Raw genomic sequence first — 14,793 nt, 5'->3', positions numbered from 1 at the left:
CACTAACTAGCTAAGCAGTGTTCAAAAACTCCTTGACTCGACAAGGAACTCCCCCGAGTCGACTCCTTTTTGCCTTGGCCGCGTTCCGCATTGCACCACATCCGCATTCCGCGTTTTGCCCTACATAGTCATTAAACTCCTTCGACTCTCCCAAGTTATGACCGCGTCAACCTCGTCAACTGCATTCTTGGCCGCGTCCGCGTTGAGTCGACAAGGATTTTTCCTGGCCGCGTTCCGCGTCAAATCCGCGTTTTTAAACACTGAGCTGCTAAAGACATCACTCGAATGGCGATAGCATGGGCATCGCACACAGGTCTAGAACAATGGAAGTAACATCCACACAAAGTAAAATCTTGTAAATCTTTTTTTCAGTCATCCAGTATTAAAAATATACATGGCTCTCTCTTTTAAGAGATAAGAAGTTCTGGTAGTTACATAACTTATGGGGTGCTCTCACTCTCTTTAAATGAGGAACTGACACATGGCAATGGGTTGTTATGGCAAGGACATGGCTCTCTCTTTTAAGAGATAAGAAGTTCTGGTAGTTACATAACTTATGGGGTGCTCTCACTCTCTTTAAATGAGGAACTGACACATGGCAATGGGTTGTTATGGCAAGGACATAGCTACTTGGGGTTCACTCTTTAAAAGAGAGACCAGCGCATGGAAATGGGTGGTTATAGTAGGACATAACTACCCAGGGCTCTCACTTTCAAAGAAAGATTTGTCACAGGACACCCCACAATTGTCTCAATACAATATTACATACAACATAAATACACACAACAGCATAAATAAGAAGTCTAAACTAAAATAGTGTACACATATGACACAACAAAAATGTTACACCCTATGGTGTCCTACTAGTAGCCTAGCAGAAAATAACTAAAAATCTAAAGATCTCTGAAACTCTGATATTCTTTGCTCTGAAGTCTGGATCCATCTCGTTCAAAGCTAGGAAATCTGTCATAAAACCGAATGAAGGTGATGCCTGGCTGCTGGCCTCTGGCCTCTGGCCTCTGGCCTCACCAGTATACTTGAAATCCTGGCAGGATTTCCTCATCAATAGCCCCCCATCATATTCCCTTTTTGTTATCATTGGCAAATGGATTAAATGCATCATGGACACCACTGTGAAAAGGGCCTTGTGTGATCGATGAGTGCCTCCGGTGCAAGTTGGAGAAAGGTAAACTCCGTTAGGTGTTGCAAGGGAACCACAAACAACTCCTTGCCAAATGGTTTCTTTTACTAGGCAGTAAATGTCTTTAGGGGTCATTTACCTGCTCTAAGGCAAATCTAGAATGTTTAGCATTGGTTCTTGATTCGACACCCTCTGTTTTTGTTCTTTTTTTTTGGGTGGGTGGGGGGCATGGTGGTGGGGGTACGGTAAGTGTATGAGCCATGGGTGTTGAATCAAGAAGAAAGTAACTTTTCGCCTATGGGGTGAAGTTGTAAAAAATGTGAACTTTATATAGTTGATTTTATTTTTCATATTAAGTTTGATCTCTAGTTCTAATTTGTATCATTAAAAAAACCTAAAATATAAGATCTATTTCTAATTTGTTGTTGTGATTACCAAAAACAGGTGATCTACATGTTTTCTATCATAAGACACATGTTCTATTGTGATTGCACCATTTGTGTCCTTTTATATAATTGCTTTCTATATGGCAGAAACGTCCAGGATCACCAAGGCAACTGAATGACAAATCACACTCAAAGCCTCCTTTGCCCAATAATGTCACATCTCAGATTCGCAAAGGGACATATCATGTGTCATTGGACTTTGTTCAATCGTTGTGCGAGACGTCGTATGGATTGGTGGATATATTTCCAATTGAAGATCGCAAAAAAGCCCTTCGCGAGGTTGCTTACACTGGTTTTGCGATTTAGTTTTCTGTTTGAAAATTTACTTGCATATTATCCTGAATTGCTAATATTGTGGTTGTTGGGTTGCTAGTCTCTTGTAGATATCAATAGCCATCTGGCTGCTGCTCAAAATAGTGGAGGTATTTTCTTTGATCTTAGCTAATTCATATCTTGATAGTCATGTTGATTTGGAAGCACGTCTGTTGTAATCGTATTCGCTATTCATCTTTCTTTTATAGCATTTTAATCTTCCTTTGTTTGTATGTAGAATGTATTCAGGAATTTAGATAAGGGGAATTTGTTAAGGAACCCACAAGGCCCTGCCAGGATTTCTAAACAGATAATCTACCATAATTCTCATAGATTGAATTTAGGAAGCCGATGCCAACCGACTTCACTCCTATGAAATGAAAAACAAGGCAATATCATGTATCACTTTAACTTGCTGTCTTCATGTCTTCATCAATATTTTTTGATGATTTATGTTGGTAAAACCTTCTGATGATTCTTGTGTCAATATAAATGCTAGATTGGTAGAGTCCATAACAAAAGAAAAGGGGTGAGACTTTACCTGTTGTGCACACATTCAATTTGTTTCATCTGCAACTTGTTAGAACTGGGTTTACATATCAGGGCTGTTTGATTACTATATGGGTTGTCCTGGATAAGACCTTATCTTGGATTGCTTCTATTCAAAGATAGGTTATCGTAAATCTGTCCTGTCCATTTTCTATACCGGGATACCAATAAACACGGATAACTACATTTTTTTCCAACGTACAAGGATAAAGTGTTTGGGATATGTCTTATTCTGGATAATTGCGTAGCAAACATTGGTTTACTCATATCGTGGGATATATCTTATTCAAGAGAACATATACTGGGCCCCATATCTTTCTTTTATACCCTGCTTGTGGTCCTATCATGGGAGAAAGTACTAACAACATAATTAGATACACCTTATACGAGGTTTTCCAACTCAAAATTCACCTTAACTTTTTTATCAATAATTACTCATGATAACACACAATATTCCTCTATTCAATGTTGAAGAAATTGAAATAGCAACAAAGAGGGTTTATTAAAAAGAGGGACAACATAATGTGGAAATTTTTTACGTTTGATGCTTTGATACCAAAAAATGTAGAAAAAATCTACATTTGAATCTGATACAGAATAATAAGAAAAAATCCTACAGAATAATATAGAAAAAATCCATGATTGGGGTTCTGATACCTAACGTGATAATTTTTTTCCTAGAAAACAAGGTTCAAGCATCGATGGTTGCTCTTAATTTAAATTTCAACTAATATATTCAGATCTGGAATCATCGAAGTACTGCAGGAGAGTTACAACAACATAGATTCAATTGAAAACAGATACAAGAAGGTATATTTTAGCAGAAAACAGATACAAGAAGGTATATTTTAGCAGAAAACAGATCGGGTACTGGTTGATTACAACCATAGGGCTGATCTATCAAAACAAAATCGCAGAAAATAACTGTCAGCGATTTCGTTTGGGGATCTCTTCTTAAAAATAGCCACATGAGCTAAAATCTGCAGCATAAACTTGCGCATAACTTTTTCTCCGTATTCAAAAACTCATAAAACCTGCCTTCTAACAGCTCCATAGTTACATATATAACCCCCCTATTGCTTCCCTAATTGGACTGAAACTTGTTAATATATAGATTTTTTGAGTGCCACTACTTCTTAGTATTTTTATAAAAAAACTACTGTTAATATTGACATTAATGTTCATTTCAACCGTTACTGATGGACCCCACTGAAATAAAAAATAAAACATAAAGATGGTCCCCACAACTTAAACATAGCAATCCTTGCTAAAATAAAACAACTGAAAATAAAACATATCGTCAAACATATTACAAACCCCATTAACACCCATCAAGATTTAATGGACTGGGACGAATTAAAGGAGGCAAGGGCGAGAAGGAACGGGCCTTGGATCGTTGGAGGGAATTTTAATAGCATCAGATTCCCGCATGTTCGTAGAGGTAGCTTGAGCTATAAAGGGATAGTAGTCGGTGATTCGATCGTTGAGAAGATGGCCATGCAGAGGCATAGCGTGGAGGGAGCTCTCTTGTCTTCAGTACGGCGTGTGTCAGAGGTAGATTTCTCGAAAGAGGTGGAGACGCTTATTCCTTTGATAGACATCGTAGATCCTCAGCCGTTGGATGAGCAATTTGTGCAGACGGTATCTCAGCCACAGGATGAGCTAGTTTCGTTGAAGGGCCCATCTTCGCAGATATTACCTTCTCCTATCCCGTCGTTCTGTGGATCTAGCCATTCAATCATTCCGTTTGAATCCTTTCCGTTGGGAAGTATTGTGGGATCTCGATTGGCGGACCTTTTTAACCTGTGTTGTATGGAGGCCCAAAGCCCAAGCGACCTGATGGATTTTATGGATATTTCGGTCCATGGACTCTCTATAGACCATCCGAGTGGGATCGTAAGTGCGAAAGATTCCCAAATTCAGTTGCAAGTTCCTGCAATTTCTTCTCCCTCACTTCTAGTCAACTGGTCTGGGCAAGCCAGGGGTTTTTCGCCCTTTCTATCACCAAGTATGGGGACCCGAGGGGAAGTCGGGGTCATGGGCGAATCTAATATTATCTGTAATCTATTGGACGAGTTTGCAGAAGCCTCTCGGGGAGCAAGCAACTCCGAGACGGGCTTTTGGGGCGATGTTTTAGTGACAAAGGGGAGGCAAGGTCAGCTCCTGTTGCAAAGTGGGGACGTGAATGAGGTTTTTCCTTCTTCAAATGCTTTATCCAATAGCTGCGTGCCGACGGAGTGGCGGGTGGATATCGGCGGGGAGGATCATAGGGACCCAGAAGACTCTTTTTGGTCCGTCAACAGGAGTAATAACTTGGCGGTGGTTATTTCTCAGCAGGACGATCCAAAACCCATTTCCTGGGTTGACCCTAAAGCTCAGATTCTGGAGGTGTTTGTTAACCACATCATTTCTACAAGCAGGGCCTTGGGCTTAACTTACTCCGGATCCGAGGATCAGTTAATTGATTTGTTCAGGGTTGCAGAGGGAAGAGAGTTAGATCAGCGAATGTTATCCGATCCTTCCAGCTTAGAGGGGATCAAGAAGATGCTGCGGGAACTAGCTAAGCTTAAATCGGATGTGAATTATGAAGGGTCTCATGGTAGTCTCCCTAAATCTTCAAACAGGAAAAACAGTTGAAGAGGAGGTCCAGGGGGTCTGTTACCTATTCAACCGGTGTGTCCATGAAGATAATTTCTTGGAATGTGAACGGTTTGGGGTCTTTGGAAAAAAAGGCCCAAGTTAAAGCAGTTGTAAAAGAAAATAAACCTGTGGTAGTCTGTATTCAAGAAACAAAGTTGGGGGGGGGGGGTGAATAGGAATCTAATCAAGAGCTTAGGTGTGAATGCGAATTAGGAATTCTTGGCCCTGGACGCCATTGGAGCTGCAGGGGGCGTTCTAGTGATGTGGGATCAATCATGGTGGGAAGTACAAGATTCTTGGATAGGCAAGTTTTCAGTTTCAATCGTATTGAGGCAAGTGGGGGAACCTATTTTGGTAACCTTCACAGGCATTTATGGTCCAACCGCGAGGAATGACAAGGTCAAGTTATGGGAAGAATTAACCGTAGTCAGGAATAAGTGGGGTCATCCGTGGTGCATGGGGGGGGATTTTAATGAAGTTAGATGGGTGGAAGAAAGGATGGGGTGCAGTAGATCCAATCAGTATATGGGTGACTTTTCAGATTTTATAGCTAGGCATGAATTGATTGATATTCCGTTGTCGGGTGCTAAATTTACTTGGTCTAGAAACTTCAGAAAGAGTCGGCTTGATCGGTTTTTGTTTTGCCCAGAGTGGTTATCCATTTTTCCGGACTCCTATCAAAAGGCTCTTATTCATTCGGTCTCGGATCACTGCCCCCTTTTGCTGGATCCGAGATTGGGTTCTTGGGGTCCATCTCCTTTTAGATTCGATCTGGCTTGGCTGGAAATTCCTAAGATGGTGGAATTGATGGGGGGATGGTGGGTATCTCACCAGGCAGCCGGGGCTGCGGATTTTGTCATAGGGGAAAAGCTCAGAGCGGTCAAAAAGAAACTCAAAGAATGGAACTCTAATAGACTGGGGGAACGATCAGGAAGAAAATTGTGGTTAGTAGACCGAATTCGTGAGATCTCTTTGTTGGATGAGGAGGGGACTGCTGTAGAGGAAGAGCTGTTAGAGTTGGGTCGTTACAAGGACGAACATCGAAGTCTTTTATTGCAGGATGAAATATTTTGGAGGCAGAAATCAAGAGCTTTATGGTTAAAGGAGGGGGACAAAAACACGGCTTATTTTCACTGCATTGCTAGTGCGAGGAGGCGAAACAATCATATAGCAGCTCTTGAGGTTGACGGTGTTTCTTCATTCAATCGGGGTGTCATCACCAAGGAAATTCTGGATTTCTTTAGGTCTTTATATTCCTCAGAAGCCATTGTGAGACCGGTATTAGATGAAGTGCATTTTAAGGTTCTAGACGAGCATAGCAGGTGTGCGCTGGAAAGGCCTTTCTCGGATGAAGAGGTAGAGACTGGCGTTTTTTCGATGGATCGCGATAAAGCTCCCGGGCCGGATTGTTTTTGTTTGGCTTTCTTCCAATCTTGTTGGGAGTATGTTAAAGGGGACATCTTTTCTTTTTTCAAGGTCTTCTTCGAAGGGATGGAGTTGGATAGAGGTACTGGAGCGTCGTTCATAGCTTTGCTACCAAAAATTAAAGGAGCGGTGAAGGTCTCGGATTTTCGTCCTATTAGTCTAGTTGGTTGTCTTTATAAAGTTTTGTCAAAAATATTGGCTGACAGACTAAAAGTGGTTCTTCCCTCAATCATATCGTTGAATCAGTGTGCTTTGGTAAGTCAAAGGCAGATTTTGGATTGCTCTCTGGTGGCCAATGAAACGGTGGATTGGATGTTTAAGTCGGGTTCTGCGGGTGTTGTGTGCAAACTTGACATGGAAAAAGCGTATGATAGAGTTGAATGGCATTGTTTGGACCATTTCCTTGGGAAAATGGGATTTGGGAATCGGTGGCGGGAGTGGATAAAAAGTTGCTTATCGTCGGCTTGGTTCTCCATCGTTATTAATGGTTCTCCAAAAGGATTTTTTAGATCGTCTCGAGGCTTGAGGCAAGGGGACCCTTTATCTCCTTTCCTGTTCGTTATCGTTGCTGAAGCTTTGAGTCTCTTAATGGAAAAAGGCAAATCCGTGGGATTAGTTGAAGGGATCCAATGCGGCCCGAACGGCTTCGAAGTGTCTCATTTACAATTTGCAGACGATACACTTTTATTTAGTTCCCCCCAGATTTCTAAAATATTGAATCTTAAGGCAGTTTTGAGGTGCTACGAAATCATCACTGGTCAAAGATCGAACTTTTCAAAGTCCAGAATGTATGCTGTGAATGTGGGGGAGGAGGAAGCAAAGAATTTGGAAAATCTCATGGGATGCCTTTTGGATAGGTTCCCTTCTTCTTATCTTGGTCTCCCTTTGGGAGGCGGCAGACCGAAAATAGGTTCGTGGGCGCCCATTGTGGAAAGAATCGAAAGGAGACTAGATACATGGAAAAGGAGTTTGGTATCAAAAGGGGGACGGTTGACCTTGATAAAGGCCGTGCTATCGAATATTCCTATTTACCAATTATCATTATTCAAGTGCCCTGTTTCTATTGCAAAGCGAATCGAATTAATTCAGCGGAGGTTTTTGTGGGGAGGTTCAAAGGAAAAAAAGAGTTTCTCTTTGGTCTCCTGGGAAGATGTTTGTAAGCCGGTTCTCGGCGGAGGTTTGGGGATCCGTAAGATCAAACAAGTAAATGACACTCTCTTGGAGAAATGGCTGTGGATGTTTGACGAAGAACAGACTCAGTTATGGGCGAAAGTTATTGGTGGCAAATATGGCGCAGATGTGGGAAATTGGAGATCCCTAAACCGATTCAACAAACCAGGCGTGACTCTGTGGAGGGATATTATGCGATTGAGTCCACGTTTTGACGCGGCATAAGATATAGAGTATACTCGGGGGATAGAATTTCTTTTTGGAATATGGTATGGTGTTCCGACATCCCTTTAAAAGATTTGTTCCCCGATTTATATGTGGTGGCCAGGGACAAACAAGCGTTAGTCAAAGATTGCTTTGAATTTCGGGCCAATAAGGTGATATGGAAGCCGATGTTCCGCAGAAATTTCTTCGATAGGGAATTGCTCTCGATGGTTTCTTTTCTTCAGCTCTTGGACGACAACTACATCAGTTCATCAGGGACGGATAAAAGGCTCTGGGTGTGGGACTCATCGGGTTATTTTTCGGTAAAATCTTTCTACAAAGGACTGTATCCGTGCGCGGCAAATCGGTCTGTGGCAAAAGTGTGGAAGATGAAGATTCCTCCTAGAATTTGTTTCTTCGGATGGACGGTGATTCAAGGCCGTATTCAAACGGTAGATTTTTTGAGGGCAAGGCATATGATCATAGTCAATCATTGTGCTATGTGTATCGAAGCTGGAGAATCAGTGGAGCATTTATTCATCCATTGCAAAGTCGCGCGAGAGGTGTGAGGAAGGGTTCTGGCGAGATTCGGCATCGAGTGGGTATTCCCTTCCCAAGTTAAGGATCTATTTGAGTGGTGGGCGTTTAATCCATGGAGGTCAAAAGGTAAAGTATTATGGTCGATTTCATTAATGGCTACGCTGTGGGTTTTGTGGTCGGAAAGAAACAATAGGATTTTCGCTGGGCGTTCAAACTCTCCCTATTACATGTATATCAAGGTAGTAGCCTTATCGATTTCATGGGCAAGGGCACTGCCCATGTTCAAATTTGTTTCGGCTTTCGACCTGTGGGCGGGATGGAGAGTGGTATGCAACAATCAAGTACCCACTCCTAGAATCTCTCAGCAATGGGTCAATCCTCCAGTCGGTTTTTCTAAGCTGAATTTTGACGGATCAAGCTTGGGCAACCCTGGTCCAGCTGGGATTGGGGGTGTCTTAAGGAATTCAGAGGGGGATGTTGTGCAGGCTTTTTCCGGGCCTATAGGTGTCGCAGATTCTACCGAAGCTGAAGTCAGAGCCGCTTATCAAGGATTCCTGATGTTAGGAAGCGAGAGGGTAGCGAACACTATCGTGGAAGGAGACTCTGTAAATGTCATTAGGTGGCTTAAGGGTTCGGTGAATCCTCCTTGGAGATTTCTTCGTTTATTTGATGAAATTAAGGATATATCGGTCGGTTGCTCGGTAGATTTCCTTCATGTTAGGCGATCAGCTAATGAAATTGCTGATAGTTTGGCTAAAGCGGGTGTGGTTAAGCAGTCTCTGGAGCTTTTCGACTTTCTTCCCCCTTAATTTCTTTTTGTATTTTTTCCTTTCTTTCAGTGTGTAATTCTGGCCTAGTGGGGGTGCGGGAGGCCTTTTTTCGGTCTATACCTTTTTAATATATTCAGTTACCATTCAAAAAAAAGAAGAAGAATAGGCCAGGAAGGATAACCACTAGCATGAGGAAGCTTTCTAATCTGATTGAGGATTGTGAATTAATTGGCTTGCCTTTGGACGTGGCGAAATACACCTGGACAAATAATCAAGGCTATTTGATATTGAGCAGAATTGATGGAGTTCTAATTCTAAGGGAGTTTTAAAGTTTTCCCTCTTATCTTACAGAGAACCATGCCTACGTTCGAATTGGATTTAGAGTTATGCAAATTACCAGGATTTGATGGGAAGATAAAAGATTGGTGGAATGAGGGTCAAGAAGTTGGTTGGGAAGGCTTCATAATGTGCAGAAAGTTAAAAGCACTGAAGATGAAAATCTAGGAATGGCAGAAGAGTGTTGAGGATGCGAAGAGATGCATAAAGGAAGAAATATTATTGGCCTTGAATAAACTGGAAACGAAGGAAGAGATTTTTCTCTTAGAGGAGGAAGAAAGAAAAGTTGGAATGGAGTTGGAGGTATAATATTTGGATATTTTAAGAAGGGATAAAATAAGTTGGTGGCAAAAACCCTGGGCTATCTGTCTTAAGGACGGAAACAAAAACTTGAATATCTTTCATAGGATAGCGAATGCAAGAAGAACGATAAATGCTATAAACTGTATTAAGGATGGTGGGGTCTTTGTTGAAGAAAAAAGATCAAATCAAGAGCCTTAACATTCATTTTTTCTCGAAGCTGTGTACAAGCGAATATGAGTGGAAACCGAAGCTCGTAGGACTAGACTTCAAAAAGATTACAACGGAGCAATGTGAGTGCCTGGAAAGTAGCTTCATGGAAGATGAACTAAGTCAAGAGTGCCACATTTTCCATGAAGAAAGACAGCTCCGGGGCCGGATGGATTCCTTATAGCTTTCCATCATCGTTATTGGGAGGCAATTAAAGATGATGTTTTGGCATTCATGCATGAGTTTCATGAAAGAGGTAGGTTGTGCAAAGAAGCTACACAACTTTCATTACTCTCATCCCCAAGAAAGGAGCCATCGAGATCAAAGACTTCAGGCGAATAAGCCTTGTGCATAGCATCTACAAATTACTGGCTAAAGTATTAGCTAGAAGGTTGGAAGTAGTGATGGAAGGTATCATATCAAAATTTCAAGGGGCTTTTGTCAGCGGTCGATAGATCTTTAGATGGTATTCTCACTGGAGACGAGATTCTCGACACTAGGAAAAGAGAGGGAGGAAATGAAATGATTGGCAAAATTGATTTGGATATTCCTAGATCGCATTCAAGAAAAAAAGGGCTTGGGGCATAAATGGAGAAGCTGGGTTAAAGCAAGTATATCATCAGCAACTTTCTTTAGCTACTTTCTCCAGCTGTTTCATTTAAAAAAAAAACTAAAAATAAACGGATCTCCAGCTGGTTTCTCTGGTACTTCAAGGGGCTTAAGGCCAGGAGACCCACTATTACCATATCTATTCATTATGGTTGTGGAAGCTTTAAGTTTCCTCATTTCAAAGGCAGAGCATAAGGGTTATATTAAAGGCCTTTAACCTAGCAGGATCTCTCGCCATACCTGTTCATTATGGTTGTGGAATCTTTAAGTCTCCTCATTTCAAAGGTGGAGCATAAGGGTTATATTAGGGGCCTTAAACCTAGCAGGAACTCGCAAAGCATCTCACATCTACAGTTAATACCTTGATTTTCATTGAAGATAAGCTTCTCAAAGAGTCTCAAAGCTGGCATCAATTTGGAGCCTGAAGTATTGTTGAAGCATGCCAAGATTTTAGGGGCCTTAAACCTAGCAGGAACTCGCAAAGCATCTCACATCTACAGTTAATACCTTGATTTTCATTGAAGATAAGCTTCTCAAAGAGTCTCAAAGCTGGCATCAATTTGGAGCCTGAAGTATTGTTGAAGCATGCCAAGATTTTAGGATGCAGGGAAGACAATCTCCCGATAACCTATTTAGGCTTACCATTGGGATATGGAGTACCAAAAGCAACTTTGTGGGACCCCATAATTGAGAAAATTAAGAGAAAGCTTGCTTGCTTGGAAAAAGAAATATCCCTCCTTTGGTGGTAGAATTACTCTAATTAAGACGGCATTGCAAATCTTCGAGCTTACTTTATGTTGCTTTATGAAGTATCGATAAAGATGGCAAAGTGAATAGAGAAATTGCGAAGGGATTTTCTTTGGGAAGGAGTTGAATGCAATAAGAGAATCAAGCATCTAATGAAATGAGAAAAGGTGCGTAAATTGAAGAAGCATGGTGGATTAGGAGTTGGAAAAATCAGATTGTGAAACAAGGCCTTGCTGGGAAAGTGGTTGCGGAGATATGACGAAGAGAAGGAAGCCTTATGGCATAAGATCATTGGTGATGAATATGGCGGGGTTGGGTGGATTGGGAGAGTAGGAACCCTGTCATAGGAAAAGGTTCGGGTGCATGGAAATCTATCTGTGTCCCTAGAGTCCAGTTTAAGTCTCTTATTAGGTTTAGAGTGGGGAGGTGGAATGGGACAAGGTTTTGGGTAGATCTATGGCTAGGTGAGTCCTGTTTGTGCCATGCATTTCCGAATCTATACCGGTTAGCGACCAATAGTGAGTCTAGAGTCTTTGACTATTTGGATAGGGAGAGGGGAGTGTGTCATGGGATATTAGGCTTAGAAGGAACCTTTAAAGATGATGAAATTGCCACTTTCTCATCCTGCTAGGCCTTCTCAGTACTTGTTACTCTCCCCGCCACGAGTCTGATTGTGGAGTGTGGATTCCTAATTCTCAAGTGGTTTTTCTGGGAGATCTTTTTTCTACATGTTGAACGCGGAGAACTGGGAAGAAACAAGCCAAGCAAGAATATGGAAGTTGATTGCCCCACTGAGGGTAGTTGCTTTTGCATGGACAATCATCCACTAGAGAATCAATGCTAGTGACCTTATCAAGAATAGAAAGTACCATTTAGCGAGCTGGTGCATATTCTGCACGAGTGAGGAGTCATAGATAACTTCTTGCTGCATTGCCCGTTTTCTCACCGACTTTGGCAGGCTATTATTAAGTCCTGGTGTATCATGGGTGTTTCAAAGATCCATCAAGAATGTCCTGATTTAGTGGATGAGAGGACCATTTGGCAGTTGGGGTTTGATCACATGGAAATTAGTTCCATATGCACTGATTTGGCACATATATAAGGAAAGAAATACTAGAATCGTCAAATAATGAAAGAAAGGTTGGGAGAGAATAGCTGTTGAAGTTAGAATAGACATTATAGCTTGAGGAATATATAAAATGGACACTAGCTATGGCATAGGAGATATTAAGGACTTGACAAATGGTTAAGTCGGAAAGAAGGAGAAAGGAAACCTAGGGCGAGCAAGCATTGGAGGATTGATTCACGATTCTAGTGGAAGATTGCTGATGTCCTATTCTGGCCTTCCGGGTATTTGCGATGCAAACGAGGTAGAAGCTATGTTGCATGGATTCTTTGCCCCCCTATGCCGAATCCGTGTTGACACGTCTCTGCATCCGAATCGGACATGGATTCACGTGGGACACACCCGGATTCTTGTCGTAGTCATGTCCCGCATGAATCTTGTTTTCTCCGGCGAATCCGATTCATCGTTGCCTCTTTTGAAATGCGAATCCTGTATATTTTCCCTTTAAATGTATTTTCTTAACTTTTTTATATGAAAGCACAACCCGTACACTTTTAATAAAAATCCTAGTGCCTCGACCCTCAAACATCGACTCCCTTCCTCCAACTCTCTAAATACAAAACTCGCATCAACCCTCCACCCTCAAAATTTTCATGAATATATATATATATATATATATATATATATATATATATATATATAGAGAGAGAGAGAGAGAGAGAGAGAGAGAGACATATATATATATATATATATATATATATATATATATATATATATATATATATATATATATATGAGGAAAGTGTTTCTAGTCCGGCCGACTAGAGATCATTCTCTAGTCCGCCACCCAAAAACACATGGGTCCCACATATTTTGTGGTGATCTAAAGCATTCATTTGATAGGCCTCATCATAGATAGGATGTCCACAAAAATTCAGCTTCATAGGATCTTCTTAACCCTTCGATTTGTGGAGTTAAAAAATGGACAGATTTGTGGCAGTTTATAGCCGTCCATTTTAAGCTCCACAAATCATAGGGTTGGGATGATCCTATGAAGCTAATTTCTTGTGGACACCGTCTCTATGTCAGGCCCCATCAAATAAATGCTTTGCATCACCCAAATATATGGGACCAATGTGTTTTTGGGTGGCGGACTAGAAACACTTTCCTCTCTATATATATATATATATATATTTAAATTTTAAATTTTGAAATTTTTTATTTTATTTAAAAATGATCAAATCCGAATCTTACTTTTGGGGGTTTGCCAAATCGGACACCTCGAATCCGTGTCGGATCCTGACACGCGAATCCGAATCCATGCAACACTGGGTAGAAGCCAGAGCCTTACTTTGGGGACTAAGATGGTTTTTGAATCATAGACCGTGCCCTCTAATCATTGAAGGTGACTCTACAAATGCGTTGGCTTGGGCCACAAATAAAGTCGGGGACCTTTGAAGCTTGAAGACATTACAACAGAAATCAGAGATGTGGGCCACAAGTAAAGTCAGGGGGCCTTGTATGCTTGAAGACATTACAACAGAAATCAGAGATCTTGTACGTAATATTGGTCCCCGATTTCAGCATCTTGGGCGATCATCTAATGAAAAAGCTGACCAGTTGGCAAAGGAAGGTGTGGAGAAGGAGAATGTAGAGATTGTTCAAGGATCCCTATAAGTTGGCGGAGTAGAATATTGAATCTGCCTCTATCTTCTGTTAAATGTTATAATCAGGTGAGTGGGCGGGCTGCATCATCTGCTGCAAAGGTTGACAAAGTGTGGCAGGGACCTGATTGTAATTCTTCTATTCTGTCAGTGAGGGTAACAGTATTCTGGATCCTCCCGGAAAACAGATCGTCACGGATACTTGAACGTATATATGCTATTGCGCAGTAGTTGATTGAAAATCTGAGTGGGGAGGATGTTGGAGGGGCATCGATTTGGGGAGGGATGTGACTTTAGTAAGCTATCGGGGCACCTTATCCCCAATGATGTATATCTGTTAGCAGTGTTTGAATAAAATTTTGTTACTTTTTAGAAATAAAAAAAATGTATTGGCTAGTGTATGACTGATAGAGAGAGGCTGGCATCCTTTTACTATTGGCAGGCATAAATCTTGGTTTTCCTGTGATAGGTGTACCAATACTCGTACTTGGATACTTCAGGGTAACAGTATTCTGGATCCTCCCGGAAAACAGATCGTCACAGATACTTGAACGTATATATGCTATTGCGCAGTAGTTGATTGAAAATCTTAGTGGGGAGGATGTTGGAGGGGCATCGATTTAGGGTGGGATGTAACTTTAGTAAGCTATCGGGACACCTTATC

General features: G+C 41.4%; 1 protein-coding gene across 1 annotated transcript in view; it reads left to right on the top strand.

Moving 5' to 3' along the window:
• Positions 1-14,793, top strand: part of LOC143857706 (phosphatidylinositol 4-kinase beta 1-like) — a 70,612-nt gene that overhangs the window by 2,926 nt on the left and 52,893 nt on the right. The window contains exons 2-3 of the mRNA XM_077368154.1: positions 1,675-1,866; positions 1,961-2,009. Of these exons, the coding sequence (XP_077224269.1) occupies positions 1,675-1,866; positions 1,961-2,009 (241 nt within the window). The remainder of the gene's footprint in view (positions 1-1,674; positions 1,867-1,960; positions 2,010-14,793) is intronic.

This window comes from Tasmannia lanceolata, unplaced genomic scaffold (assembly GCF_043159265.1).
Source record: "Tasmannia lanceolata isolate RefF3 unplaced genomic scaffold, GAP_Taslan_0.1 ptg000025l, whole genome shotgun sequence".
NCBI lineage: Eukaryota > Viridiplantae > Streptophyta > Magnoliopsida > Canellales > Winteraceae > Tasmannia > Tasmannia lanceolata.
This window is presented reverse-complemented; position numbering and strand designations above follow the sequence as displayed.